This window comes from Oenanthe melanoleuca, chromosome 17, assembly GCF_029582105.1.
Source record: "Oenanthe melanoleuca isolate GR-GAL-2019-014 chromosome 17, OMel1.0, whole genome shotgun sequence".
Taxonomy (NCBI): Eukaryota; Metazoa; Chordata; class Aves; order Passeriformes; family Muscicapidae; genus Oenanthe; species Oenanthe melanoleuca.
Window position 1 is genome coordinate 2,446,848 of NC_079350.1, and position 25,211 is coordinate 2,472,058.

Sequence of the window (25,211 nt, forward strand, 5' to 3'; positions counted from 1 at the left end):
CCGCGTGTGGCAGAGGTTACGGAGCCTCTCCAGGAGCGGTGGGTGCGTGGCCAACCCTGGGTGCCCCGTCCTGGCCCCGGGGATGCCGCCTGCGCTCTCCGGAGCACTGGGCAGGGCCGAGCCGGGATGTGCCGAGCCGGGATGTGCCCTGCCGGTCCGATCCGCTCGGTTCCTATCGATGGCAGCCCGTGCTCGTCGGTGGCTGCCGATGGGTCGCTGCCAGTCCGGTCGCTGCCGGTCCGTGTCACACCAGTGGGTCGGTGCCAGTGGGTCCGGTTCGGTCCGCGCGGGTCGGTCGGTGCCGGCGGCTGCCGTGCAGTGCCGTGCGGGTCCGGCCCGTGCGGTGCCGGTGGGTGCCGCGGGGATGCGCTGCGCTGCGCTGCGGTGGGACCGGACCCGTGGGAGGCGGCGGGGGCGGCCCCGCTAATTGCATAACCGGGACGTCAATGCCGGCGGGAGCGCGGGGGAAGCGCGGGAAGATGGCGCCCCGCGCCCGGCCCCCGCCGCGCCCCGCAGCCCCCCGGGCCCGCGCCCCGAGCGCCCGCTGAGCGCCCCGGGCCCCGCGGTAAGGGCGGCGCCGGCCCCGCGCTCCGGGGCGGCGGGCGGGACGGGCGGGACGGGCGGGCGGGCGGACGGACAGACAGACAGACGGACGGCGCCGCGGCCGCCTTTGAATGAGCCAATGGCGGCGGGGCCGCGGCCGCCGCTCGCGGGGCAGGTGCCACCGGGGCCGGGCGCTCCGGTCCCGCTGCCCGGCACGGGAGCGGCGTGGGCGCTCCACACGTGTGCGCGGGGCCGGGGGAGAGCGCGGGGCTGCGGGGGCGGCGGGAGGCGCGGAGTGTGCGGGGTGTGCGGGGTGTGCGGAATGTGCGGGATGTCCGGGAGCCCCGCGGAGTGTGCGGGCTGTGCGGGATGTGCGGGGTGTGCGGGGTGTGCGGGGTGTAAGGGCTGTGCGGGGTGTGCGGGGTGTGCGGGATGTGCGAGGTGTGCGGGATGTGCGGGGTGTGCGGGATGTGCGGGGTGTGCGGGGTGTACGGGATGTGCGGGGTGTGCGGGGTGTGCGGGGTGTGCGGGGTGTGCGGGGTGTGCGGGGTGTAAGTAAGGGCTGTGCGGGATGTGCGGGGTGTGCGGGGTGTGCGGGGTGTGCGGGGTGTGCGGGGTGTGCGGGGTGTGCGGGGTGTGCGGGGTGTACGGGATGTGCGGGGGGGAAGGGCTGTGCGGGGTGTAAGGGCTGTGCGGGGTGTGCGGGGTGTGCGGGGTGTGCGGGGTGTGGGGCTGTGCGGGATGTGCGGGGTGTGCGGGGTGTGCGGGGTGTGCGGGGTGTGCGGGGTGTACGGGATGTGCGGGGTGTGCGGGGTGTAAGGGCTGTGCGGGGTGTAAGGGCTGTGTGGGGTGTGCGGGATGTGCGGGATGTGCGGGGTGTGCGGGGTGTGCGGGGTGTGCGGGGTGTGCGGGGTGTGCTGGAGCGGAGCGGAGCTGCCCCGCGCTCGGACCCGCTCCCACGCGGGGACCCCGCGGGTGTCGCTGCCGGGACGTGTCGCGGCTCGGGAGCTTTGCCGGGCTTTGCCGTGGGTGCGAGCGCTCTGCCCGTGCAGGGCTCTCGGGGAGAGGGAGAGTCCTCGTGGATGGCAGGGGCAGGGCGGAGGGGGCGATCCGCGGCGCCGGGACACGCGTGGTGCCGTGAGGCCGTGACGGGAGCACCAAGGGAGATAAGTCCCTTCCAAGGCGTTTCCGTGGTGTTCTTCGGGATCGCAGCTCTGCTGTGGGTGGTTCTTTGCCTCCTGCACCCCAAACCTCGTGGCGGTGACATTTGGCCGCCCGGATTCGCTCGCTGTGGGTGGTGCTGGCACATCCCTGCTCCTGCAGCAGTCCCGGTGGTTTGGGAGCCCACAAAACTGCGCGGAAATTGCGATTTTAAAATCACAGTCAATTTAAAGCTTTTATTCCTTATGTGCCCCTTCCCAAAACTGAACCATGCGGACTTGTGGCGTGTCCCAGCGCTGTGGGAGCCTCTCGGGGGTTAATTCCCTCTTGTACAGCAGTAGCGAAGGTTTTGGCTGCTCCCTGGATTTCGTGGAAAGGAACCGTCTCATCTGTTGCGCAGTGTCCTGAGCCCCTGCTGGTGAGGCTGAGCCAGCTCCAGCCTCGGTCCTGCCAGGCAAAACGCTCAGGGATGCTGCGCCCGGCTGTGCCGAGAGGTGACAGCGCGTGTGTCCCCTGCAGGCTCTGCCGATGGAGAGCGCGGAGCTGAGCCCCCTGATCCGCGATGTGTGCGCGGCCCAGCCGGGCTCGGCGCGCAGGGGCGGCGGCTGCCGGGAGCTGATGGTGCGGCTGAGCGAGGGGCAGTACGTGCTGTGCCGCTGGACAGACGGGCTCTACTACCTCGGCAAGATCAAGAGGGTAACGTGGGCACCACGGGGGAGCGGGGGAGCCCGAGATGGAGCGGAGCCGGTGCCATTCCCTGGCTGCGATGTGCCTTTGGGCAGCAGCGCGTTTTGGGTTGATTTCCTGCCCCGGGGTGTATCGCCCCAAACCTGGCTGCCCGCAGCCCCGAGAGACAGGATCAGGCCCCAAGGAAAACCGGGAATGGGATGGGAGCTGACCCTCCACCGTTCTTCTGCTCTCTTCTGGCAGGTGAGCGGCTCCAAGCAGAGCTGCCTCGTCACCTTTGAGGATAACTCCAAGTACTGGGTCCTCTGGAAGGACATCCAGCATGGTGAGTGTTGTCCCAGCCTCCCTTTCCCGCTGCCGTGCTGTGGGACACTCCCCAGCAGCACGGGGACGCGGCTGTGCCACCTGTGTCACCCTCGTCCCACAGCCGGTGTCCCGGGGGAGGAGCCCAAGTGCAGCATCTGCCTGGGCAAGAAGTCGGGCCCCAGGAACGAAATCCTCATCTGCGGGAAGTGCGGGCTGGGTGAGTGTGGGTGTCGCACCCTGGGCTCTGCCGTGTCCATCCCTGCTCTGCCGTGCCCACCCCGGGCTCTGCCGTGCCCACCCCGGCTCTGCCGTGCCCATCCTCGGCTCTGCCGTGCCCATCCTCGGCTCTGCCGTGCCCACCCCGGCTCTGCCGTGCCCACCCCCGGCTCTGCCGTGCCCATCCTTGGCTCTGCCGTGCCCACCCTCAGCTGTGCCATGCCCATCCTCGGCTCTGCCGTCCCCACCCCGGCTCTGCCGTGCCCATCCTTGGCTCTGCCGTGCCCACCCCCGGCTCTGCCGTGCCCACCCTCAGCTCTGCCGTGCCCACCCCGGGCTCTGCCGTGCCCACCCCCGGCTCTGCCGTGCCCACCCCGGCTCTGCCGTGCCCATCCTTGGCTCTGCCGTCCCCACCCCCGGCTCTGCCGTGCCCATCCTTGGCTCTGCCGTGCCCACCGCGGGCTCTGATGCCGAGCCCTCCCCAGGTTATCACCAGCAGTGCCACATCCCGGTGGCGAGCGGTGGCGAGGGCCCGCTGGGGACGCCGTGGTTCTGCCGCCGCTGCATTTTCGCCCTGGCAGTGCGGGTGAGTGAGGCCGCCCCGGGTTCCCGGCTCCGTGTGCTGCCCGTCCCTGTGGCTGTGCTGACCCCTTCCCTGTGGCCCCCACAGAAAGGGGGTGCCCTGAAGAAAGGAGCCATTGCCAGGACGCTGCAAGCCGTGAAGATGGTGCTGTCCTACAACCCCGAGCTGCTGGAGTGGGACTCCCCACACCGCACCAACCAGCAGCAGTGCTACTGCTACTGCGGGGGCCCCGGAGAGTAAGGCCCTGCCCCGGTGTCGTGATTGGTTTTGTGGGGATCAGGAAGATGGGATCAGGGCGGGGATGTTCGGTCTCAGACCTGCAGGGCACTGCCCTGGGCCAGCGGCTTTGCTCCCCAAGCTGCCTCTGTCGTCAGGGACAGATTTCTCTCCCTGGTTGGGGGTCTGTGTCTGGGGGCACTGGGGCAGTGGCTGCCACACGCTGCCCTCACTGTCACCTCCTGTCCCTGCCCAGGTGGTACCTGAAGATGCTGCAGTGCTACCGCTGCCGGCAGTGGTTCCATGAAGCCTGCACCCAGTGCCTCAGCGACCCCATGATGTTCGGAGACCGGTACGACCCTCTGGGCTTTGCTGAGACGCCTCCCCGGGGCGGTGGGCACGTCCCAGCTGAGTGTCTGATCTGTCTGACACCGGCGTGGATCAGAGCTCCACACAGCCCCACTCCTCCCTGCCTTGCTGTCACTGTTGGCACTGTCCCACATGGCCCGTCCCTGGATGGATGATCCTCACTCCCAGCATTTTCCCTGATGTTTTCCAGGTTCTATGTGTTTTTCTGCTCTGTGTGCAACCAGGGACCAGAATACATCAAGCGCCTGCCCTTGAGATGGTAAGAAACGGAATGTGAAATTTGGAATGTGCCCAGGTGGCTCTGAAACCATCCTGGAGATGCTCAAGACCAGGCTGGACAGGGCTTGGAGCAGCCTGGTCTAGTGCAAGGTGTCCATGCCATGGAAGGGGGTGGGACTGGATGATTTTTAAACCCCCTTCCAACACAAAGCATTCTAGGATTGTGTGTTTGGGTTTTCTCCCAGCTGCAGGCAGTGTCCCACCTCTTCCCAAAGCTCCAGGGATGCCGTCCTGGCCGTGGGATACACCTCTGAGCTGGGCTGCTTCCCCTGTGAAGTGTGGGAAGGTTTCAGGGGTGGGTTTGGGGGGACCTGGGAGCTGTGGTGGTGCTGGCAGAGCAGGGCATGGTGGTGGCACCATCCTGCCAGGGCTGCTGACCCCTCTTTGCTGCAGGGTGGACATAGTTCATCTGGCCCTCTACAACCTGGGTGTGCAGAGCAAGAAGAAGTACTTTGACTTCGAGGAGATCTTGGCCTTTGTGAACCACCACTGGGACCCTCTGCAGCTCGGGAAGGTACAAACACACCCCGGGCTTGGGCTGGAGAGCAGCCGTGGGAGTGAGGAATGTACCCCCAGCTTGTGCAGCACTCAGCATGGAGCTCAATCCCCTTCCTCTGCGCTGGGATTTCCCTTGTTGGAGTGTCGGACCCGACACCTTTCCCGGTGGGAGCTAGAGCTGGGAGAAGCGCGCACAGCGGGGCGTGCTGGAAACCTGCCCCCGGGGCGGGACAGGGAGTGCCAGACCCGGGTGGCTCTGCCAGGCCTTGGCTCCTTCCCTCCCTCCTTCCCCGGAGCTGAAAGCCGGAGTTCGGGTTCCCCCGTCTGTTTGGATTTTGCATAACCACAGCGGGCACTGAGCCCTGCCTGCCCCCCTGTCCCGCAGCTCACGGGCACCCCCATCTCCGAGCGCGGCCCCCACCTCCTCAACGCCCTCAACAGCTACAAAAGCAGGTGGGTCCGGCCGGGGTCCGGCCGCAGGCTGGGATGCAGGATGCTCCCGAGCCAGCCCGGCTGAGCGCTGCTCCCTCCCCGCCCCTCCGCCGCCCAGGTTTCTGTGCGGGAAGGAGATAAAGAAGAAGAAATGCATCTTCCGCCTGCGGATCCGCGTCCCCCCGAACCCCCCCAGCAAGGTGCTGCCGGAGAAAGCGCCCGGCGAGGGAGAGAGCAGCTCCAGCGAGCTGAAGAAGGGGGGGAAAAGCAAATACGCCCATAAGGACAGGTGAGGGGCCGATCCCCGGACACTCCCGCAGCAGCCCCCCCGCCCGCGCCCCCCTCACGCCCTGTTTGCAGCCTGCAGCAGCAGAAGCGGCGAGCGCGGCGCAAGAGGGCCAAGTTCCTGCTGGAGGATGCCATTCCCAGCGTGAGTCCTGCGCCCCCTCCCCTCTGCAGCCAGGGGCACTGCCCAGCCTGGGCAAGCTCCTCCTGGCAGCTCCGGGGAGCGTTCAGTGCCCAGGGCAGAGGGTGCCAGTGCTGGGGTGTGGGCGGCACCCCTGTGCCAGGCGGTGAGGAGTGAGCTTGTTTTTGTGACAGAGTGACTTCACCTCGGCCTGGAGCACCAATCATCACCTGGCCAGCATCTTCGACTTCACTCTGGATGAGATCCAGAGCCTGAAAAGGTCCGTGCAGCTGAGTAGGGGTGTGGGGGGCCAGGAGTGCTGCTTGTGCCAGGCTGGGGGCGATGCTGGGTCCCAGCCTGTCCCATCCCACCCTGTCCCGTCCACAGTGCCAGCTCAGGACAGACTTTCCTATCGGATGTGGACTCCACAGATGCCACCAGCACCTCAGGCTCGGCCACCACGAGCCTTTCCTACGAGTCCAGGTGAGGACTGTGCCCCTTTCCCCTTCTGGAGGGGTGCTGGTCGCACGGCCAGGGGGACCCGGGCCTGGGTCTCCCTTCTTCATGTCCCACCCTAGGGAACTTTTCCTCCCCCTGTCCCAAAACGGGCTGGGGGGGTCCCATAGCAGCACAAGGATCGGAGCCGTCGGTCCTTGCTGGGCTCCCCCAAATCGCCGGCAGAGGCCAGCACGGGGGGGTGGCACCTTTTGGGTGCTGCCCTCACCGCTGCCCCGTGCCCTCCCCGCAGCCGCAGGACCGTGGGCAGCCGCAAGCGCAAGCTGGCAGCGCCAGCCTACGCCTCGGGGGCCAAGAGGAGAGGGGGCGAGCTGGGCGGGCGCCCCACGGCCACCCCCGAGGGCAGCGAGGCAGCGGCCGGCCCCGAGCGCCCCGACGGCGGCATCGACAGCCACACCTTCGAGAGCATCAGCGAGGACGATTCCTCGCTGTCCCACCTCAAGTCGTCCATCAGCAGCTACTTCGGGGCCGCGGGCCGGCTGGTGTGCGGCGAGAAGTACCAGGTGCTGGCGCGGCGGGTGACGCTGGAGGGGAAGGTGCAGTACCTGGTGGAGTGGGAAGGCACCACCCCCTACTGAGCCCCGCCAGCCCCCGAACCTCTCCCGGAGCCAAAGCGGAGGAGATCGGGCTGCTGGGGAAGCCCGTGAGGCACTGGAGAGGGGCTGGTGCCTCCCCCGGCCGGCAGTGCTGCCCAGGAATGAAACCTGAAGCCCTGACATTCTATTTTTTGACATTCTATTTTTTTAATGTTAACAATTTTTAGTTCCTTGGCTGTGTTTGTGCAGTGATGGAGGCTGGTGCTGCTCAGAGCAGAAGGATCCCCAGCTGGAGCAGCTGCTGTGGGGGCCCCCCACACCCTGCTCACACAGGGACCTCGGTCTGTGCCTGGCACAGCGTGGCTCATCCTGGCTCATCCTGGCGTCCCAGCCTGGCTGAGCAGCCTCGAGGGGGTCCTGCTGCCGAAACACAAACCCCTCCTCATCCCTGGGCTCTCACAGCTCGTCCCTGTGCCCTGGGGACAGCTCTCGGGGTTTTCCACCTCATCCTGAATCAATTCATTAAAGGAATGTGGGTTGTTTTATATGAGAAGAAAATGCCCCAAAACCAGCCCACTGTGGCTGTTGCAGCCATGGGGCAGATGTGCTCTCACCCCTCAACCTGGACTGTGTGTGGTGCTGCACCAGCTTCATTTCCCTGTTCTGACAATCATGGTCTTGGAGGAGATCATCCAAAAAATCCTCCTTTGCCTTAAAACCACCATGGGCACTTCACAGACTGGGGCCCAAGGCCTTTGCTTCTACAGGAATCTTCATCCCAAATGTGCCAAACCAGCAGACAAACCAAAAAAGGCTGAAGAGGACAGTGGGGGCAGGGGTAAGGGGCTGTACCAGGGTCCCTGTGGCCATCCCTGTGACCTCCTGGCTGTGCCTCTCTCATGGTGATGTTTGTGAGCACTGGGCTTGATCTGTCTGCAGGAGAGGAGGAGCAACCCCCTCCTTTAACAAAGCAATACTGCAGCTTGGGCAGGAGCAGAGCAGTTTTTAAAAAATATTCCAATATCAGATAGATGTATTAGATTTTTTTTCTTTTAGAGAGAGAGAGAGAGAGATATTTTTAATGTTCTCCTCACCTCTCCCCCATCTCACCGTGGCTGTCCCATGCTGGGCTGTGGGGTCCTGTCCTACCTGTGCTTGTGGGATCTCAGCTCATCCTTTTGGGAGGTCCCCCCATCCCTGGCAGGGAGGGGTCCAGCAGCTGGAGAAATCCCTGTCCTGCCTTAGCTTTGTCCTTGAAGGATCACTTCAAATATTTCCCTTTCTCAGTGCCTATGGAGCCCTTCCAAGGGGCTGCCCAGAGCTGTGCCAGGGCTGAGCAGGGTAATGCCTGTGGGATGTGCCAATGCACATCACACTTGTGGAAGCACCCTCAGGATGTGGCCCTGGCTCCTCTCTGCTCCCTCTCTGTTCCCTCTCCTCCTCTCCTGGCTTCTTGCAGAGAATTGAATGTGGAGCCTTTAAAAGTACTTTTGTTGCAGAGTATATTTTGCATTCGCTGTAATAGAGGTTATAACAACTCTGTGCACCTTCTGATTTCTGAGTTCAGGTTGCTGCTTGTAAGCAACTCTCGTTATACCCAAGTTGTAATTAATATGTCTGATGTACAATTAAAAAGTGGGAGTTTTTCAAAGTCACTGTTTTTCTGTAGTGTGAGGATTATTGAGTTGGGATGCCCAGTGTGTTCTGTGCCAGGTGAGGTGGGCAAACCCAGGACAGCCCCTTCCTCCTGCCCAGCTGTGAGCATGACAGCCTGCCCAGGTAAGAAACTCTCCTGTTTATTCTCTTCCCAGTCACATAAATAACATAAAAAACGTTCCAGAAGGTATATCCTATAAACCATTAACAGAAGGATCTTTTTTACAAGGTTCAGCTTGGCAGGGCAGAAAGCCTCTGCTCAGGTAGGGGTGGGATGCAGGGCCAGGGCAGTGCCGTGCTCCTGTGGCACCTGGGCTCCCTGAGCTGGCCGTGGATGTGCCCCAGCCCTTAGTGACAGCCCAGAATCTGCTGCTGGTGGCTCCTGCTGGGTCCTCGCCGCGTTTGCTGCTGTTTGCTGCTTCCTTGGACTCCGCAGCGCTCCAGGGGAGGCGGGGGGTGCCCGGCCACATCCTGCAGGGATGGGGGGCCAGGCAGGCTGCAGGGCTGCCTGTGGGGACACACGGCACTCCCAGGTCACCGCTGCTGACAGCCTGAGGAGCCCCGAGTGTCGCGACAGGAGCATCTCCGCGCATCCTCATCCCCAGCTCAGCCTGCAGCTCCCGGGGCAGGCCGGGGAGGGGAGGTTTCCCAGTCCCGAGCTCCTGTGTCACAGCAAACCCCAGAAGGTAAAAGCTGCCTCCGCGCAGCTCAGCAGGGTCCCGGTCCCCCCAAAAATGAGCTGCGCTCAGCGCTGCTCAGTCCCGCGGGACGTTCTCCGCGATCCATTGCAGGTAGAGCGGGTTTCCTTGGTCGATAGGCAGGCTGATGATCTCGGGGATTTCAAAGGGATGGATGGATCTGGAGTGGAAGCAGGCGGAGGAGGAGCGCAGTCAGCGCCAGCCCCGCAGGGAGCCCCGGCGCTGCCCCGCGCCCCCCGCGCTTCAAAGCGCCCGCAGCTTCTTTCTGCCACCTGGGAATTCTGCTTTGAGTTTGGGCTTTACCACAGACTGCCTGGCCCAAAGCTGAGCGTGCTCCCCTCTCGGGAAATGCAGGAAATCCTGTCAGGGAATAACTGTGTGAGGAGGAGAATCCCCCTCCAATGGTGGGCTGGGTGAAGCCCAGCAGTTGATATTTCTGCCACCTTTTCCTTGTTGCTGATGCCATCTTTGGGGTTTTCTGGATTATAAGATACAGCAGGAGCACTTAACCCCCCTGAGTGGAAGAGCTCCCAAAGCTGGACAGGAGGTGACAGCCTACCTTGAATGGGACACCCAGTGCTGCTGTGGAGCCAGAGCCTCACCTGACATAGTTGGACAATTCCCTGATTTTGGATGTCCTTGTTTTCACCAGCTGTGGAGAGTAAAAAACCAAACAAACACCAAGGGAGAGGTGAAGGGATGGAGGGACCCCATGCGCAGTTCCACAGCCCCACCCAGCAGAGCCAGGGGTGTGACAGGAGCTCTTTCCAGCCCCCTCAGCTGCCCGGGGGGATGTTCCCAAACCCAGCAGGTGGTGCCACCCTCCCCAAACCTCCCTGCAGCCCCTTTCAGCTGGGGCTGTTTGCAACAGGGATGTTTGTGCTATAAGGAATGATCACTTACCAGCAGTATTTCAGTGGATTCTTCCAGTTCCCCTTTCCAGAAATACCTGGATTTAAAAGAAAGGCAGCATCAGAAAATCCAGCTCTGGCTGCAGCCATGCCAACCCTCGGGTTACTTTTCCTGCTTGGTGCTTTTTGCACGTGGCCATTTCTTTACAAAGGGTTCAAGAAGCATTGATGGCTCCAAAATTGCTGAGCACGTGGGTGAGCACCCCAGATTTATGGACCAGAGAATTTGCCCAGGGGGACTGGCAGGGCAAATTCCCTGGGACTGGGGTGTCCTGTGGTAGTGGCCCTGCTCTGAGTGCCTGCAGGGATCGTGGCTGGGAGGCTGAGCTTTCTTCCTCTCTTTCCCTGCAGGAGAGGAGCTGCACTTCTCATGAGTCAGATATGACCTTTCAAAACATTTCAGCTGCCAGGAGCCCGTTCTGATCTCATCTGCCTGCAGGGCTCCTGCTGCAGGAGGGCTCGAGGCGTCGCCGTGTCTCCTGAGCGGGCACGGAGCAGGACCCAGCTGGAGCTGCCAGGGCTGGGCAGGAGCAGCTCTGCTCCAGCTGCTGGGGTTTGTAGGAAATCATAAGGGGTAGGGAGGGATAAGGGGAAGAAGGGCATTGCTGGATATGGGGGTGCACTGTGGGCAGCCCCTCCTGAGGGAACTGTGGTGGGATCTGCTCCTCACTTCTGCCAGGGTGTTTTTATGAGGAAAAGCTCTGTTGGGGTTTTGCTCTTGAAGCTCTCTAACAAGTGCAGCCCCTTTGCATGGACAGCTGAGAACACCTGCAGAGCAGGGCTGGGCCTGTTCCAAGGTCAGACCTGCTGTTCTTCCTGCCTGAAAAAGCTGATTAATTTTGTAAAGGCCTTTTCTGGTCCCTATCTTGGCTGCTTTTTAGAGCCTCTAATAACAGGCACCACGTCCTCAGGACCATAAACTCCAAATTGCTGGATGTCTGTGCAGCCAAGTAACCAACAAATGAATGATCCCTATGGGCAGTCAGAGCATCTGCAGTGCCCAATGAGCTCCAAACAGGGTGAGACTCATCCCCATCTGCAACAACAAACAGAACCAGCAGCTTTCTAGAAACTGAGGCCTGTGTCCATCCCCTCCTTCCCTCCCTGCTTTGCCTCCTCCATTGGGGAATATCCAGCCTGACTTACAGGGCCGAGCTCTTGGGCAGGATGTTCACGTAGGCAGCCAGTTTCTTATCCATGATGGCCCTGGGGGAGACAGGAGGGGACTCAGTGCCAGCCCAGCTCAGTGCTCACCCCCAGCCTTGGGGACATTCCCTTGTGCTGCCCAGGACTGCCAGCAGCAGCTCTGACATTGGAGACATGGAATTTTGGGTTACTTATTACCCTGAGAAAACAGAGGCAAAGGTGAACTTTGGGTGGGGACACTTCAGATCAGGCCCTCCTGGCAGGGCTCTGGGACCCTCCCTGTGCAGAGGAGGGACTTTGGGTGTTGGCCCTGGCCTGGAGGACCTGCCCAGTGCCAGCCCTGTGCCCCTGACTGAACCGTGGGACCACAAGAACCCAGGGAAGGATGGGAAGGGGTTTGCCACTGTCCAACTCTGCCCCTCCCTCCCAAATGTGCATCTTCTAAAATCAACAACATCAAGGTTTTCCAGCCCAAAACGTCCTAGAAATCTGAGGCCCAAGTAAATTCCTTCCCTCTGGCTGCCTCTGTGAGTTGTGGGCTGGTTTGTTATTGCAGAGCTGCTCAGGGGGAAGTGACACTGCAGAGATGACAGAGCACTGGAGCAATCTCAGGGAGGATTTTTAGAAGAAAGGGGGCAAATGTTGTGTTTTGTGAACAGAGCAGTGCCTGGCCCTTCTCCTGGAGGTGCCAGCCATCCCTTCAGGTGACTCCACCTTTGGGTTTCTCTAACACTGGCTTGGGGGGACCATGGCTGGGGAGGAGAAGCACCCCAGGAGGCTCAGGCTTGCTTGCTCTCACCATGTGTAGGCAGTTCCAGGCATTTAATACTCATGGAGCATCTTGAGTTAATCTTTAGACCAACAGAGTGCAGCAGCACGAGCAGAGCCATCCCTGCTGTGCCTGTCGTGTCACACATGGCACAAATCAGTCTGGATTTGCTGCCTGCAACTTGCAAGTCCCTTCAGCACAGGAACCTTTTGGTTTCAGTGCTCTGTCCCAATAAACTGAGATCCTGAACTTTGTCCCAGCAAGCTGAGCAGCAACAAGAGGCCACCAGGGGAACAGAGAACATTGTAAGGAGCTGAATGTGATCTGTGGAAAATGTCTGCATAATACATGATAGCTCTGGCTTGGGCACATAATTGTGTGTTCCTTTGTCTGTGCCTCACTCTGGGCCCTGAAGTGAGACAGATTAAATATTAATAAGAAGAAAAGCAAAGAAAATGATAAGCACAAATCTAAGGTGGCAGTGGGGGCTGGAGGGGTGCTGGGCAAGTTGGGTGAGGTGCAGTGGCCACAGCACCCAGCCAAGGGGGTCAGCTCCTCCCAGGACAGGCAAGAAGGTTTTGAGATGCTGAATTCTTCCTGCAGCTTTTCTTTTTTTTTCCCAAAGCTTGAACCCCTTTTCCTTAAATCAGTGGAAAGTTTCCTTGCAGACTGATCTGAGTGTTCCCCTAAACTGTGCAAAGGAAGAATAAACATGACAGCACAGGAAAAAGGAATGGGGGAAATGAGTGTAGAAGCCCTGTGTCATCCCCTGCCACCAGGGCTCATTGCTCCCAGTTCCAGAACAAAGGAATAATTACCCCACCAGTAAAACCACAACCAAAGTACACATATCTCAGCGAGGGGGAGTGATTTATCTCCTCTCCCTTCCCTGCAAGATGAGGAACAAAGGGTGGAAAGCATTTGCAAAGCTGTTAGGATGAGGCATTTCCAGGAACTGAGGCTCTTTTCACCAGGTACAGTCACTCCTCTTTTTTTAGAAGACATCGAGCAGTGCAGACATAATTCTATTTGAATTTCTTACTACAGTTGCAGTATTTAAGGTGACACAAACTCCCTTTCAGTAGCCTGTCAGTTCCTGAACATGTTTGGGAGCACTTTGCTGGAGATGGAGGGGTTTTGGCAGCAGCAGGGCAGCAGGAAAACAGCGCAGGAGGTGTTGCAGGAAACTTCACGGTCCATCATAAACATTTCCCCAGTCAACACGGGTTCAGTTCTTTGAACAGACCATCCATTGAGTCAGGGACTGACAGAAAAAAACTCTGCATGCAAAATATCACACAGAGTATCTCATATATTAAAACAGAAGAAGGAAAAAATCAAGGAAGAGCCCTCATTCCCTGAAGTTTGCCAGCTGAGCAGAGTGGCACCTCACAAGTATTTGTTGTGGACCCCTTTATTTTCATGTCAGAACACTGTGCTTTGTCCCTCTCTATAAATATCCCTCCTGACATTTTGTTGTGTCTGTTGTTCTAGAGAGGAATAAAGACTGTGGCAAATCAGAGAACATCAGATTGGAGCTTAATCCATCTGAGAACCCAGAAATTCAGGGTCACGAAAATGGGTCTTGAATATGCAAGGCAGTGAAATAAATAGAGAATTGCTACTGTTTCCATGGCATTGACTTCAGAGGCAAATGTCAGCTTTCCTCGGGACAGAGCAGGCAAGGGGGGTGTGATACAGAGTCAGTGGAAAGGAGCATTGCTTGGGTATCACAGAATCCCAGAATGGTTTGGGTTGGGAGGGAACTGAAATTTTATGTCACTTCACCCCTGCCACGAGCAGAGACACCTTCCAGAGATGGGGCAGCCAGAGCTGCTCTGTGCCAGGGCCTCGCCCCCTGGAAATGCACCGCACAGAGGGCCAGGGGACACCCAGCTGTCTGCAGTTTGGGAGCCCTGCAGCAGGGAGGGCCGTACCTGGCGATGTCCCGGGCCACGTGCTCGTTGAGGCAGGCAATGAGGGCGATGGAGTGAGTCCCTGGGATGTAGCTGCCCGTGAGAGCCGAGTGCAGCTGCACAGCCAGGCCCTGGAGCAGGGGGTACATCAGCACCAGCAGGGTCAGCACCTGGGAGACAGCACCAGGGGTCATGGGAGCTGCACTCTGCCTTTGGGAACTGCATTGCATTGCCTGTGGGGACATTGCCAGGCTTCTCTCAACATGGCAGGAAGCTGGCAAATTAAATGAAGGGGAGAACCTGCTCCTGGGGGGATTCATGCCCCTCCAGAAGGCCAATCTCAGGGCAGGAGAGGGGCAGCTTTGAGGCTGGATCAGCCCAGGGGTGCCCAGGCCTCCACTGTGGGAGGTCACCCCCAGACTAATGGGGGTTACAGACCCCACCACCCAACCCCAGCACCAGGACTGGCTTTCTCAAGAAGAATAAAGAGGTAAGATATGGAATGTCTCGGTTTCTAGTGCAAAAAAAAGAGCAAGAAGGGAATGGCTCCCACACCCAGCACATCTCTCCTGCTCAGGACTCATCTGTAGCCATCCTTTAGCCCTGTGCCAGGGGTGAGGTGTGTCCATCCCTCTGGGAAACAGGGGGACAGGACCCTCTGCCCTCCTGGGGAATTTCCATCCTGCCCTGTCGAGCTCTCCTCTGCCACAGCTCTGTGCAGCACAGCCAGACCACGCTCCAGCCTCACAGCCAGACTTCAGGCAGGTTTGGAATTCATCTCATCCTAATTATCTGCTACTAAAAGCAGAGTGAATTCTGTGTGGCACAGAAATCTCGGTGTGCACAACCCAGGCCTGCAGGGCTGCACAAACACCAAAGCTCTGCCCGTGGCACAGCAGCAGCAACAAGTGGGGTTTGCTGTGCAGGAGCTGCTATTCCTGGCAAGCCCCTTCACTGTTTGTGCTCACACACCATCAACAGCCTCCCAAAAATATATCATTATAATTATCACCCCCAGTGGGGATGCTGTGGGAATGGGGAGGTTAATTTGGAGTGCTGAGGAGCAGCTGAAAGATGGTGCCATTCCGGGCTGCAGCACTTTCCCTTTGTCTTTTGTTTTGTTTTTGATGTAAACAGCATCTGGCCCTGATTCAGCTACAGTGATTTTTAAAAATGCTTATGAGACTAAGAATATATTCCTTTTGCCCCCTTATTTCCCTCCTTTGTCCTCTGCAAAACCTGCCATTATAGCACTAGTGTAGAAATATCTTTTTAAATGTTTTTTTTTTTTAATTGAATTAAAAATCTCTCTTGTCACCACAAAGCCAGGAGCTCTTTCCCATTTGGAAAATGACTGATGTGCTGTATTGCTTGTCTCCTCTTTCCCAATCCATTTGAGGAAATATTCTTTGTTACCACAAGACTTCTCATCATAATTTTTAGAGCTCCTTCTGCACTCTTTTTTCCCCACTAAGCCATTTAACAAATATTATACAACAAATCCCAGAAGCTACTCAGTGAGCTACAAGCCAAACAGAGATATGCTGGTGTACCTATTTTTCCAGATTAAAATGTAATCATGCTCCTTGCTCAGAAAAAAAACCAAACATCCAACCTGTTCAGCCTGCTGATCATTAATCTTCTTGTAAGATGTACATGCACGTGATGAGGAAATCCTCAGGACCACTTGTGATTGAATATTAGTACAAACATGAACATTACCTTGGTTTTTTTCCAGTCTTCCCCCCTTTTTTTAATGGAAGGGAAGATTTCCCCCCTTTTTTTCCAGAATAATTGTATTAGCCAAGGGATGGTGCAAAAGAGGAGTGAAACGTCAGGATTCCCACCTGATAAACTCATAATTGCCAAAATACTGAAGTGAACCAAACTGAAACCAGCCCAGTGAGGATTTAAGGACTTCACTGAAAAGCACCAAGCAACAAAATGCCAGTTTAGTGCAGAGACTGAGATTTCTGCAACACTTCTTTTGGCTTTGGTGAACTAAAAACATCTTTAGGTTTAGAGTCACCATGCTGGGACTTTTTGCCTAGCTTTGATGAGACTCTGTTAAAAGACCCCAACTGAGCAACACCACTTGAACACAACTTGTGGTGATGCTGAGTATAAGAAAACTTGAAAATTTGCTTCTCTCCCAGCAGATCCAGGGAGTGCACCCCTCCTGCACGATTGTTTTGGGGAGAGGTTTGAATAAAGGTACAGAGAGATATTTGTATGGCTGCTTGGTGTGGGTTGGTGTCTGTTGTGCTCCTCAGGGAATGTCCCTTGTCCTGCATCCCCATCCCAGCCCGTGTCCATCCCATCCCATCCTTGTGTCCATCCCATCTGTGTCCATCCTATCCTTGTGTCCATCCTATCCTTGTGTCCATCCTGTTCCTGTGTCCATCCCATCCATGTGTCCATCATAACCCTGTATCCATCCCAGTCCCATTCTTGTGTCCATCCCATCTGTGCCCATCCTATCCTTGTGTCCATCCCAGCCCTGTGTCCATTCCCATGTCATCCCAGTGTCCATCTAGCCCTGTGTCTATCCCAGCCCCATGTCCATCCCATCCCTGTGTCCATCTCATCCCTGCCTCCATCCAGTCCTGTGTCCACCCCAGTCCCATGTCCATCCCCATCCCATCCCTGTGTCCATCCCATCCCTGTGTCCATCTCATCCCTGTCTCCATCCAGTCCTGTGTCCACCCCAGTCCCATGTCCATCCCCATCCCATCCCTGTGTCCATCTCAACCCTTGCCTCCATCCAGCCCAGTGTCCATCCTATCCCTGTGTTCATCCAGTCCCATGTCCATCCTATCCTTGTGTCCATCCCATCCCTGTCTCCATCCCACCCCTATGTCCATCCCATTCCCCCATCCCCATGTCCATCCCATTCCAGCCCCGTGTCCATCCCCATCCCAGCCCGGTTGTCCATCCCATCCCAGTCCCGTGTCCAACCCATCCCTGTCTCCATCCAGCCCGGTGTCCATCCCCATCCCATCCCCGTGTCCATCCCATCCCAGCCCCGTGTCCATCCCCACTCACCAGCAGCGCGGTGCCGCGGCCGGGCCGGGGGCAGCCCTGGGCAGCGGGGGGCAGCGGGCAGCGCTGGCTCAGCCCCTCCATGGCCGGCGGCCCCTCCACCTGCTCTGCCCGAGCCGGGAGCGCTGCTGGACAGGCGGCACTGACTCCTCCTCTCCTCCTCCTCCTCCTCTCCTTCCTCGCAGTGCCCGCCCGCTGCGGGGCTGCGGGACAGGGGACAGCGCGGTGTCCCCACCTGCCGCCCCCAGCCTCGGCACCTGCAGAGCTGGGGGACAAGTCCCGGGGATTGGCGCCCCAAAAGTGCCCAGGCCCGCGGTGCTGCTGCGGCGCTGCCCGCACCAGCATCTGCTGGGATTCCAGGCTCTCCTCCAGTACAAGCACTGGGACCCTCCCAGTGCCGCCCCCGGCGCTCCGGGATGTGCTGACGCCATTCATCACCTTTGCTGTGGTGATTAAACCTTTGCTTTCCCTGTCTATAAAACTGTTATTTTCTCGGATTTCTTTCGGTTGGGGCTCTTTGGGTAGAAATCACCGGGCAGGTGCTGAGTCCCGGCGAGGTGTTTGTACCCAAAATCTCCGGCAAGGGGCGCGGGCCAGAGCAGCCGAGCGCTGTTTGTGTCTCAGGCTGTAACTTTATTTTAACTTTATTTAACGCTTTTAACTTTACTTTCTTCCGTGTAACTTTTTACTGTCTCCTGTCTGTTCCCATAATCTGGATTCATTCCCTGGCAGCCTGCAGAACAGCCGAACCCCCCCATCTATTCCGTATTTATTTGGGGGATGCAATCTTTCGCAGAGCTGGAAGCACAAAGTTGTCGAAGTTACCTGATGACATCAATTTGTTTGCAAAAAATGAGAAAATTGAGGACATGAGGGGGTGGCACGTTCTCCGCAGCTCGGGGAGCTGCTCCGGGCGGACACCGGGATGGCACCGGCTCTCTCGGGACCAGCACCTTCCCTTCCCGAGCGCACATTAACGCCGTTTATCCCAGTTTTTCCAAAAAACAGCGACACCGTGCAGGGACCTCCATCCCCCCTCAGGGATCGAGACCCGCCATGCCGATGAGACCACGCCCCATAACCGGGACCACGCCCCACTATTACCGGGCCACGCCTTCATCACCGGGCCACGCCCCTCCATTACCGTGACCGCGCCCTCTCCCCACACCCCGACGGGCAGAGCCGAGGGCGGCGCGCCGCGCGGACATTTTGTTTACATTTAGCCCGACGCAAAGGGCGCCCTTAGCAACGGCGCGGCGGTTGCTAAGGGCCACCCCAATTCTCGCGATATCCCCGCCCGGCCGTTGCTACGAGCGACGCGAGTTCTCGCGAGACTCCCGGGCGATGGCGGAGGAGGCGGCGGCCAAGATGGCGGAGGCGGCGGCGGCGCTGCTGGAGCGGGCGGCGCGGCGGGACGCGGCGCTGGAGGAGCTGCGGGCGCTGCGCCTCGCCCTGCAGGCCGTGCCGCCCGCCGCCCTCCGCGCCCAGCTCGGCGAGCACCACCTGGCGGCTCTCTTCGGCCTCCTCGCCGTCAGTGACCGGTGAGCTGCGGCGCGGTTCTGCGGGCCTGTGCTGCTGTTGTGTGCCGCCTCCCCGCTCGTTCCCCGCTTTCTTTCGCGGCACGGCGGTGTCCGTCTCCTCACGGGCTCGGTTTTCTCTCCGTCCCGCCCAGCGAACAGGTGTCGGCGTGTGTTGCCATCCTGGAGAGGCTCCTGCAGGCCCTGGAGCCGCTGTACGTGATCCAGAACCTCCGGGAAGAGCTGCAGAAGGGCCTTTTCCACCCCGAGGACTCCGTGAAGATCCTCACCATGTCCCAGGTACAGGTTTCCTCCGGGAGGAGGGGACAGAGCTCTGGGTTAGTCCCCATCTGTTCTTTCCTGCCTCAGTTTGTGATAAAAGCAGGAATTGTGACCTTTCACACTCCATTTGGGATAATTACTGTGCAATGTGTATGTATGTTTTATCATATGTCGGTAGTAATGGCCAAAGCTATGTCCTGACAAAACTTTTCTGCCATGTGTCCTTGTGGAAGCTTTCCAGGCCAGCAGATGATGTAAGAATTAAAAGCAGCAACATTTTGATATTCAGGATATTTTAAACTATTACGGAAACACCTAACAGGCTGTGGGAACTCTGTACTTGGATTAATTTAAAGGAACAGGATTGTGAGATGATGTGTTTTGGGCTGTATTTCTAGAAGTTCAGCTAAGGTGTTGTCCAGTTGAGTTTTGATCCAGAAACCTCAAAAAGTTGTGATTCTGGCTTTCTGTGCAACTATTTCAGTGCTTGTGTACCCTTACAGTGGAAAAATAAAAAAGTTTTAATGTTATTTTCTGTAACTCTTTGACCAGGTTGGGAGGATTGTTGAAGACTCAGCTGCTGTCACAGAAATTCTCCACAGCCCCGAGCTGTTAGGGCAAATCATAAACTGCATTGGTGGGGAGAAAATAGCAGTGGCCAAAGAGGTAAACCTGCCTTTCCTGTCCCATTCCTCTGCAAGCTGAGGGAGCTGGATGACAATAATAATGAGCTCAGGGAAAAAGGAATTTTAATTAAAATTAAGTGTATTTGAGCATTACAGCTAAGTCTGATAATCTTGGATTTTCGTCTCTGCATGGTTTAGTTCCTTTTTAATAACAAGCTCCTGTTTTTGCTTGCAGGCCATTAAATCTCTGTCAAGAATAGCCCAGAGCCAGGAGGGTTTGGAGGCTCTGTTTGGGAGCAGTTTGCTGGGTGACCTGAGGAATGTCATGGCCACGAGTGACGTCGTTCGGTACAGGGTCTATGAGGTGGGGAGGTGCTCCTGACTCTCAGCCTCAATTTTATGGCTTTTAAATTATTCTCACTGCTTTACACACTTTTCTTCATGCCTGTGTTTTATCAAAACTAGAAAGGAGTAGGGAGATTACAGCAGTGTGGGCTCTTGTCATGTCGTAACTTCTCAACTTTTTGGTATAAAAGTGTGAATTACTGTTTATTTTCTAACTAGTGGTTCCTAGGGCGTTGGAAGGCTACACAGAATTACTAAAGACATCAGAAAGTGTTTGTTTCTCTGAAAATAAAATAGTTAACTGTAGCCTCTTAACTTTTGGATGAAGTATTGCTGAAGGTTTTGGGGACATACCAGCTGTCAGTCTAGAGATATTTGGCAAAGGAGAAATAACACAATTAACACAATTTTGCCATTGTACAAGGGCTTAATGGGGATTGCACAGGAAGAGCTGGTTGTGAACAGAGATCAAATGCATGTGCTGTAAACTGGGAACTCCTTCTGAAGTTGGGTTAATGATAAAAATGTGATTAATTCCTTATTTAATATATGTGTGGTTAATTAGCACTATAAGGTGTATTTGGCTGCTGCTGTGAATTATGGTAATGTTTTTATAAACTGTCCTTTTTGCTTTTATTCAGTTAATTTTGGAGATTTCCTCAGTGTCAGCAGAGTCTCTGAATTACTGTGCCAGCAGTGGGTTAATCCCTGAGTTGATTGGGGAGCTGACTGGAGAGGATGTGCTGGTCAGGTACGTTGGTGAGTTTGCCAAGGAGATTTCCACCGTTGTTAAAACTCTGATAAACGTATTTGTGTGTGTTTCTTGTAAAACCCTTTCCAGAAAAACACTATCTGCCTCTTCTTAAACTGTCTTGAGTGTCAAATACTTCATACCTTAATCTGAGGACCAAGCTGGAGTGATAATTAACCATGTTTGGCAATAGGAACACTTTAAATTCTTTCACAAATCTAAAGAGCTGAACGAGCTCGGAGAAGCTTGAATAGTTGGGGTCATTTGTTTGTTGTTTTTTTTTTACTAGAATTTTGGATGTAGTTTCATTTGCTTAACTACTGAGTGCTTCAAAGCTGAAAATAAACTAAAATAATTTTATGTTGCAGAGCCACGTGCATAGAGATGGTGACCTCGCTGGCCCACACCCCCCACGGGCGGCAGTACCTGGCCCAGCAAGGAGTTATTGACAAAATCTCCAACATCATCCTGGGGGCTGAGTCTGATCCCTTCTCCAGCTTCTATCTGCCAGGTGACACCATGCACTCCTTTCTGCTTGCTTTGGGAATGAGTTCATTCTGTTCATTCATTCATTCTGCTCTCTGTTGAAAGCTCAGGGGAAATTTTGAATATTAGAGCGGAGATGTAAAATATTGGATGTTTAAAAAATGCTGAAGGACAGTCTGACACATGAAAAATGTTCCTCAGTAAGATCTGGATAGGCTGTGCTGTAGCTTTAAAGTTTGTGTTGTTACAGTGTCTTTTAGGAATACAAACATTATGAATTAAGCAACAGTCAAAATATTTGGCTCGTTGCTTAGCTCTGTTTTTATTTTGAGCTTTTTATCAACATTATTCAGACTTAATAACACATGTTTGGGAACAAATCAGTCTCACATTAATGTACATTTAATTTTGTCATTGCTGAAGTTGCTGTTCTTCCACTCAATACTTTTTTTGGTCTTGTTTTTTCAGGATTTGTTAAATTTTTTGGCAATCTGGCTGTGGTGGACAGTCCCCAGCAGATCTGTGAGCGCTACCCTGTGTTTATGGAAAAAGTCTTTGAAATGGCAGAAAGTCAGGATCCAACCATGATTGGAGTGGCTGTGGACACACTAGGAATCCTGGGATCAAATGTGGAAGGCAAACAGGTTTTACAGAAAACTAGTTAGTATCTTTTTTTTTTTTTCTTTAATAAAAATAATATAAGAGTAAATTGGTTTGGGGTGATACAGAAAGGAATTGAAAAATGTATTCACTTACCTAATGAATATATTTCTAATGTAGCTGATGGGTGACTGTATTCCTGTAGAGATCTGGCTGAATTAATTAAAAGCACTTTGTTTTTGTTTTGAAAGGAAGTAGATTTCAAAGTCTCTTAAGCAAAATAGGGCACCAGGCCAAGAATGCCCCCACTGAGTTACGGCTTCGGTGCTTGGATGCAATTTCATCTCTACTTTACTTGCCTGTAAGTTTGGGGGTTTTTGTCTTTGTTTTTTCTTTAAATCTCCAATAATGAAATCATCACACACTTGAGTAATTGTGAGGAGACATTTTGCAGCCTCCAGGTTGGGTAGCAGTGGTGCTTTCAGTGTTCTGAGTCATTGATTTACTGTTTTGAAATTCCCTGATTGGTTTGCTTAGAGGTTTGGGTTTGTTTGTAAGGAGCCAGGTGTTCTGAAATGTTAATAAATGATGAAGTCAAGACTTCATTGATGAGGGAATGAGAGTAAACAGGTTCATATCCTTGTACTCAGAGGGATAGGTTCAAACTGCTCCAGTCCCTGTGGGCTTTGGTTCCAGGGATCTGGGTTAACAGTGTAGCTCTAAATGTGTGATTAAACCATTTAAACACATCCTGAAAGCTTTTCATAACCTTAATCAAACTCATTTTTGTGATTTACATAGCCAGAGCAGCAGACAGAAGACCTTTTAAGAATGACTGAATCCTGGTTCACATCCTTGTCCAGCCAGCCCCTGGAGCTGTTCAGGAGCATCAGTACTCAGCCCTTCCCTGATCTCCACTGTGGGGCTTTACGGGTCTTCACCGTGAGTGCTTTTGCTTTTAAACATCAGGGAATAACTGTGTTGCCATTCAGTCTCAGATCTATTTGTTTATTTGAAGTGAATACCACAAATTTCTTGTTAAAGCCCAGAAGTGGTCAGAAAAAAGCCGTTTTTCCTCATGTCCCACTTGGCTTCCCATTTAAATAATGCAGCAGACACATCGTGTCTGTAATGCTAGTTTTCTAATAAATTGGAGAGGGGGGAAAGAGGGGAAGAGCTGTGCTGTAAGGTGCTGCTTCTATACCAGAGGCACTGCTGTGATAATTCCCTCAAAACTTTGAAGCACTGAGCTCTTGTTCTCCAGTGTTAAACCCTGCTGCTTGGTTTGAGTGGTGATTTTGTATCTCATTTAATTTTTCCTGTTCCTTGTCCATGTATCAAAATCCCTACTGTGTAACTGCTTTTCTGGTGTTTTAAAATGTTTCTCCTCCTCTCACATCTTTTGTCTTCCTGTTCAGGCCATTGCAAACCAACCATGGGCCCAGAAGCTGATGCTGAACAGCCCAGGCTTTGTGGAGTATGTTGTGGACAGATCTGTGGAGCCTGACAAAGCTTCAAAGGATGCTAAATACGAACTGGTGAAGGCCCTGGTGAACTCCAAAACCATTGCAGAGATCTTTGGCAATCAGTACTACCTGAGGCTCAGGGCTTACCTGCATGAGGGCCCCTATTATGTTAAGGCAGTTTCTACTACAGCTGTGGAAGGAGCAGAATAATGTCCTTGGTGTCTGGGGTCCCCCTCTTGCAGAGCACAGTCCTGGCACAGGTGTTGAGCTACAAGGTGTAAAAACTCTCCACACTGGAGGTTGTCTCTTTGAAGGAATGTGAAGATATTTTGGCTCCATTTGAAATGAGTCAAGAGGGCAAATTAAAGGCTGTTTGGTATTTCCTCCCCTAAAATGTCATGGCAGAAGTTCCCTGTGTGCTTCATGAGACAGGTAACCCAGGTGAGCACTTAGCAGCTGCTGACTGTGTTTTGTTTGGCAGAATTTATCAGTGTTTGTTTAAATTGTTCTTGGGTTTGGAGTTTCTGTTGTGTTTTCTCAGTAGGTTACAGTTCAGTTTAAACAAAACCACCAAAACTCCTCAAGGTTTATAACCTCAAATGCTGCCATAATTTCTATTATTTTTTAATTCATTTTTTTTACCTGCCAGAGTTGGCACTTGCATGGAGCACTCTTTGTTCTGTCAGAATCTTGTTTCTGAATAAGCCAGTGACACTGTCCACATGAGGGAGTATGGACTGGATTCTCTTGTTTTCAACCTGCTGGATGTGAGTCTTGCTGGAATAAATAATCCTAAATATTGTTTACATTTTCTGCTGAGGATTTAAAATCAATAGAAGAGTTTTAGCCCTTATAAAAATAAATCAATGCACTCTGAAGGGATCAAACCCACCTGGGAGCTTTGTCTCCCTTGTTGGCTGTGCTGTGGGGTGGCAGCTCAGTTTATTGGCTGGAGCACTATAAGGCTACTCAGAACCAAATCTTGAATTGTTTACATTTACATTATTTTTTAACAGAGATAAAATTTTTTAAAGTGTTATTTAAAGAAATGTGGTATTTTAGTTACCTGAGTTAGACTAAAAGGGGGAAGAACACAGCTCTTGTGTTGAAGGCAGTGACTGAAGTGGGAGTATGGAAATGTGGCATCTTAGGAAGTTGGAGTCTTCTTTTGAAGATGTCAGAATTGTGGGAGAGAATCAGGAGTGGCTGGGCATTCCAGAGACATGTGACATGTCTTTGTCCATAAACACAGACCACAGGGTACTTTATACCAAAGGCTTGTATTCTTTTTCTTGAGGGGGAGCAGAATAAAACATGAAATTCTTACTCTGGGGCTAATTCTAGTGATGTGTCAGCCAGGTGTGACTATGGAAGGTGCTGGCCCCGTGTCCCTGTGCTGCCAGGGGAGGCAGGAGGGTCCTGTCCTGCAGGAACTCTGCATTTGCCTGTGCTGGGTGGAAGTGCTGCCAAAAATTGCTGCTCAGGAGTCCAGCTGGGCTCAGAGGAGCTGGAGGAGATCCCTTGATGTTTGCTAAGCTGTCTAAATGCAGGTGAGGTGCCTTGTGATGTCCCCAAGTTGTCACCCCACATCCCAATGCTGCTGCTTTTATCCTGAATCTGCCAGTGAGAAATGCACTTCAATGTCTCCTGACTGGAGACAGCACAGGAGCTTCATGAGTCCTGCATCCAGCAAACACATTAAAGCACTAAAAAGGAAATCAAAAGAGTGTAGAAGTCCTTAGCTTGCACTTACTCTGGGCAGTTCAGCTCTGTTGTTTTAGGTGGCTTTGTGTGCTGGTGGCTCTGCACGAGCCATATGCTGAAATGTCAGTAAAAGAAATAAATGTCAGTAAAAGAAATCAATATATAAACCTGTTCTGCAATTCATGAGTCTCTTCCATGTGTGTTTTCAGCTGGTGCTTTTGAAGGCTACTCTGTGTGCTGAGTGTTTAGCATCTGCTTTGCATGGTACACTTGCCAAAGACAATATTTTAGAATGTGCAGAGATGCCAAACAAGGGGATTTTTTTATGTATACACATATGCTTTATTTTGTTGAGCTTTGAGCTCAGCGTTGATTGATTAATTGATCACTTTCTCCTTATTACTCAGATGCAGTTCCCTGCCCATGCTGTACATTGCCATATGGATTCCATGCTGCTGCTGTATCTGATATAAATGACAAAACTGAAGTGTGTTGTTTTTGTTGTCCCCCCCTTAAAGTACCAGGTGGAGATAATTGAGGAAAAACAC

At 54.5% G+C, this 25,211-nt stretch overlaps 3 protein-coding genes across 3 annotated transcripts; 2 read left to right on the forward strand and 1 right to left on the reverse strand.

Annotated features, from left to right (window-relative positions):
- The first annotated feature begins 468 nt into the window (after positions 1-468).
- Positions 469-8,403, forward strand: PHF19 (PHD finger protein 19). The gene is made up of 15 exons (XM_056505352.1): positions 469-565; positions 2,224-2,400; positions 2,635-2,716; positions 2,819-2,914; positions 3,399-3,499; positions 3,584-3,732; positions 3,969-4,064; positions 4,272-4,340; positions 4,754-4,874; positions 5,244-5,311; positions 5,409-5,579; positions 5,651-5,720; positions 5,891-5,976; positions 6,084-6,179; positions 6,445-8,403. The coding sequence occupies exons 2-15, from the start codon at positions 2,233-2,235 to the stop codon at positions 6,788-6,790; spliced, it is 1,719 nt and encodes a 572-aa protein (XP_056361327.1). The 5' UTR covers positions 469-565; positions 2,224-2,232; the 3' UTR covers positions 6,791-8,403.
- Positions 8,404-8,499: 96 nt separating this feature from the next.
- Positions 8,500-17,227, reverse strand: LOC130260186 (protein CutA homolog). Its single transcript, XM_056505353.1, has 6 exons — positions 16,890-17,227; positions 13,866-14,014; positions 11,160-11,219; positions 10,006-10,051; positions 9,705-9,754; positions 8,500-9,262 (listed from the first exon to the last, which is right to left on the reverse strand). Exons 1-6 carry the CDS (start codon positions 16,968-16,970, stop codon positions 9,160-9,162), a joined length of 489 nt encoding a protein of 162 aa, XP_056361328.1. The 5' UTR covers positions 16,971-17,227; the 3' UTR covers positions 8,500-9,159.
- Positions 17,228-17,517: 290 nt separating this feature from the next.
- PSMD5 (proteasome 26S subunit, non-ATPase 5) lies at positions 17,518-24,842 on the forward strand. Its single transcript, XM_056505298.1, has 10 exons — positions 17,518-18,427; positions 18,559-18,703; positions 19,238-19,351; positions 19,547-19,675; positions 20,298-20,407; positions 20,776-20,918; positions 21,362-21,553; positions 21,745-21,854; positions 22,295-22,435; positions 22,912-24,842. The coding sequence occupies exons 1-10, from the start codon at positions 18,231-18,233 to the stop codon at positions 23,167-23,169; spliced, it is 1,539 nt and encodes a 512-aa protein (XP_056361273.1). The 5' UTR covers positions 17,518-18,230; the 3' UTR covers positions 23,170-24,842.
- The last annotated feature ends 369 nt before the right edge of the window (positions 24,843-25,211 follow it).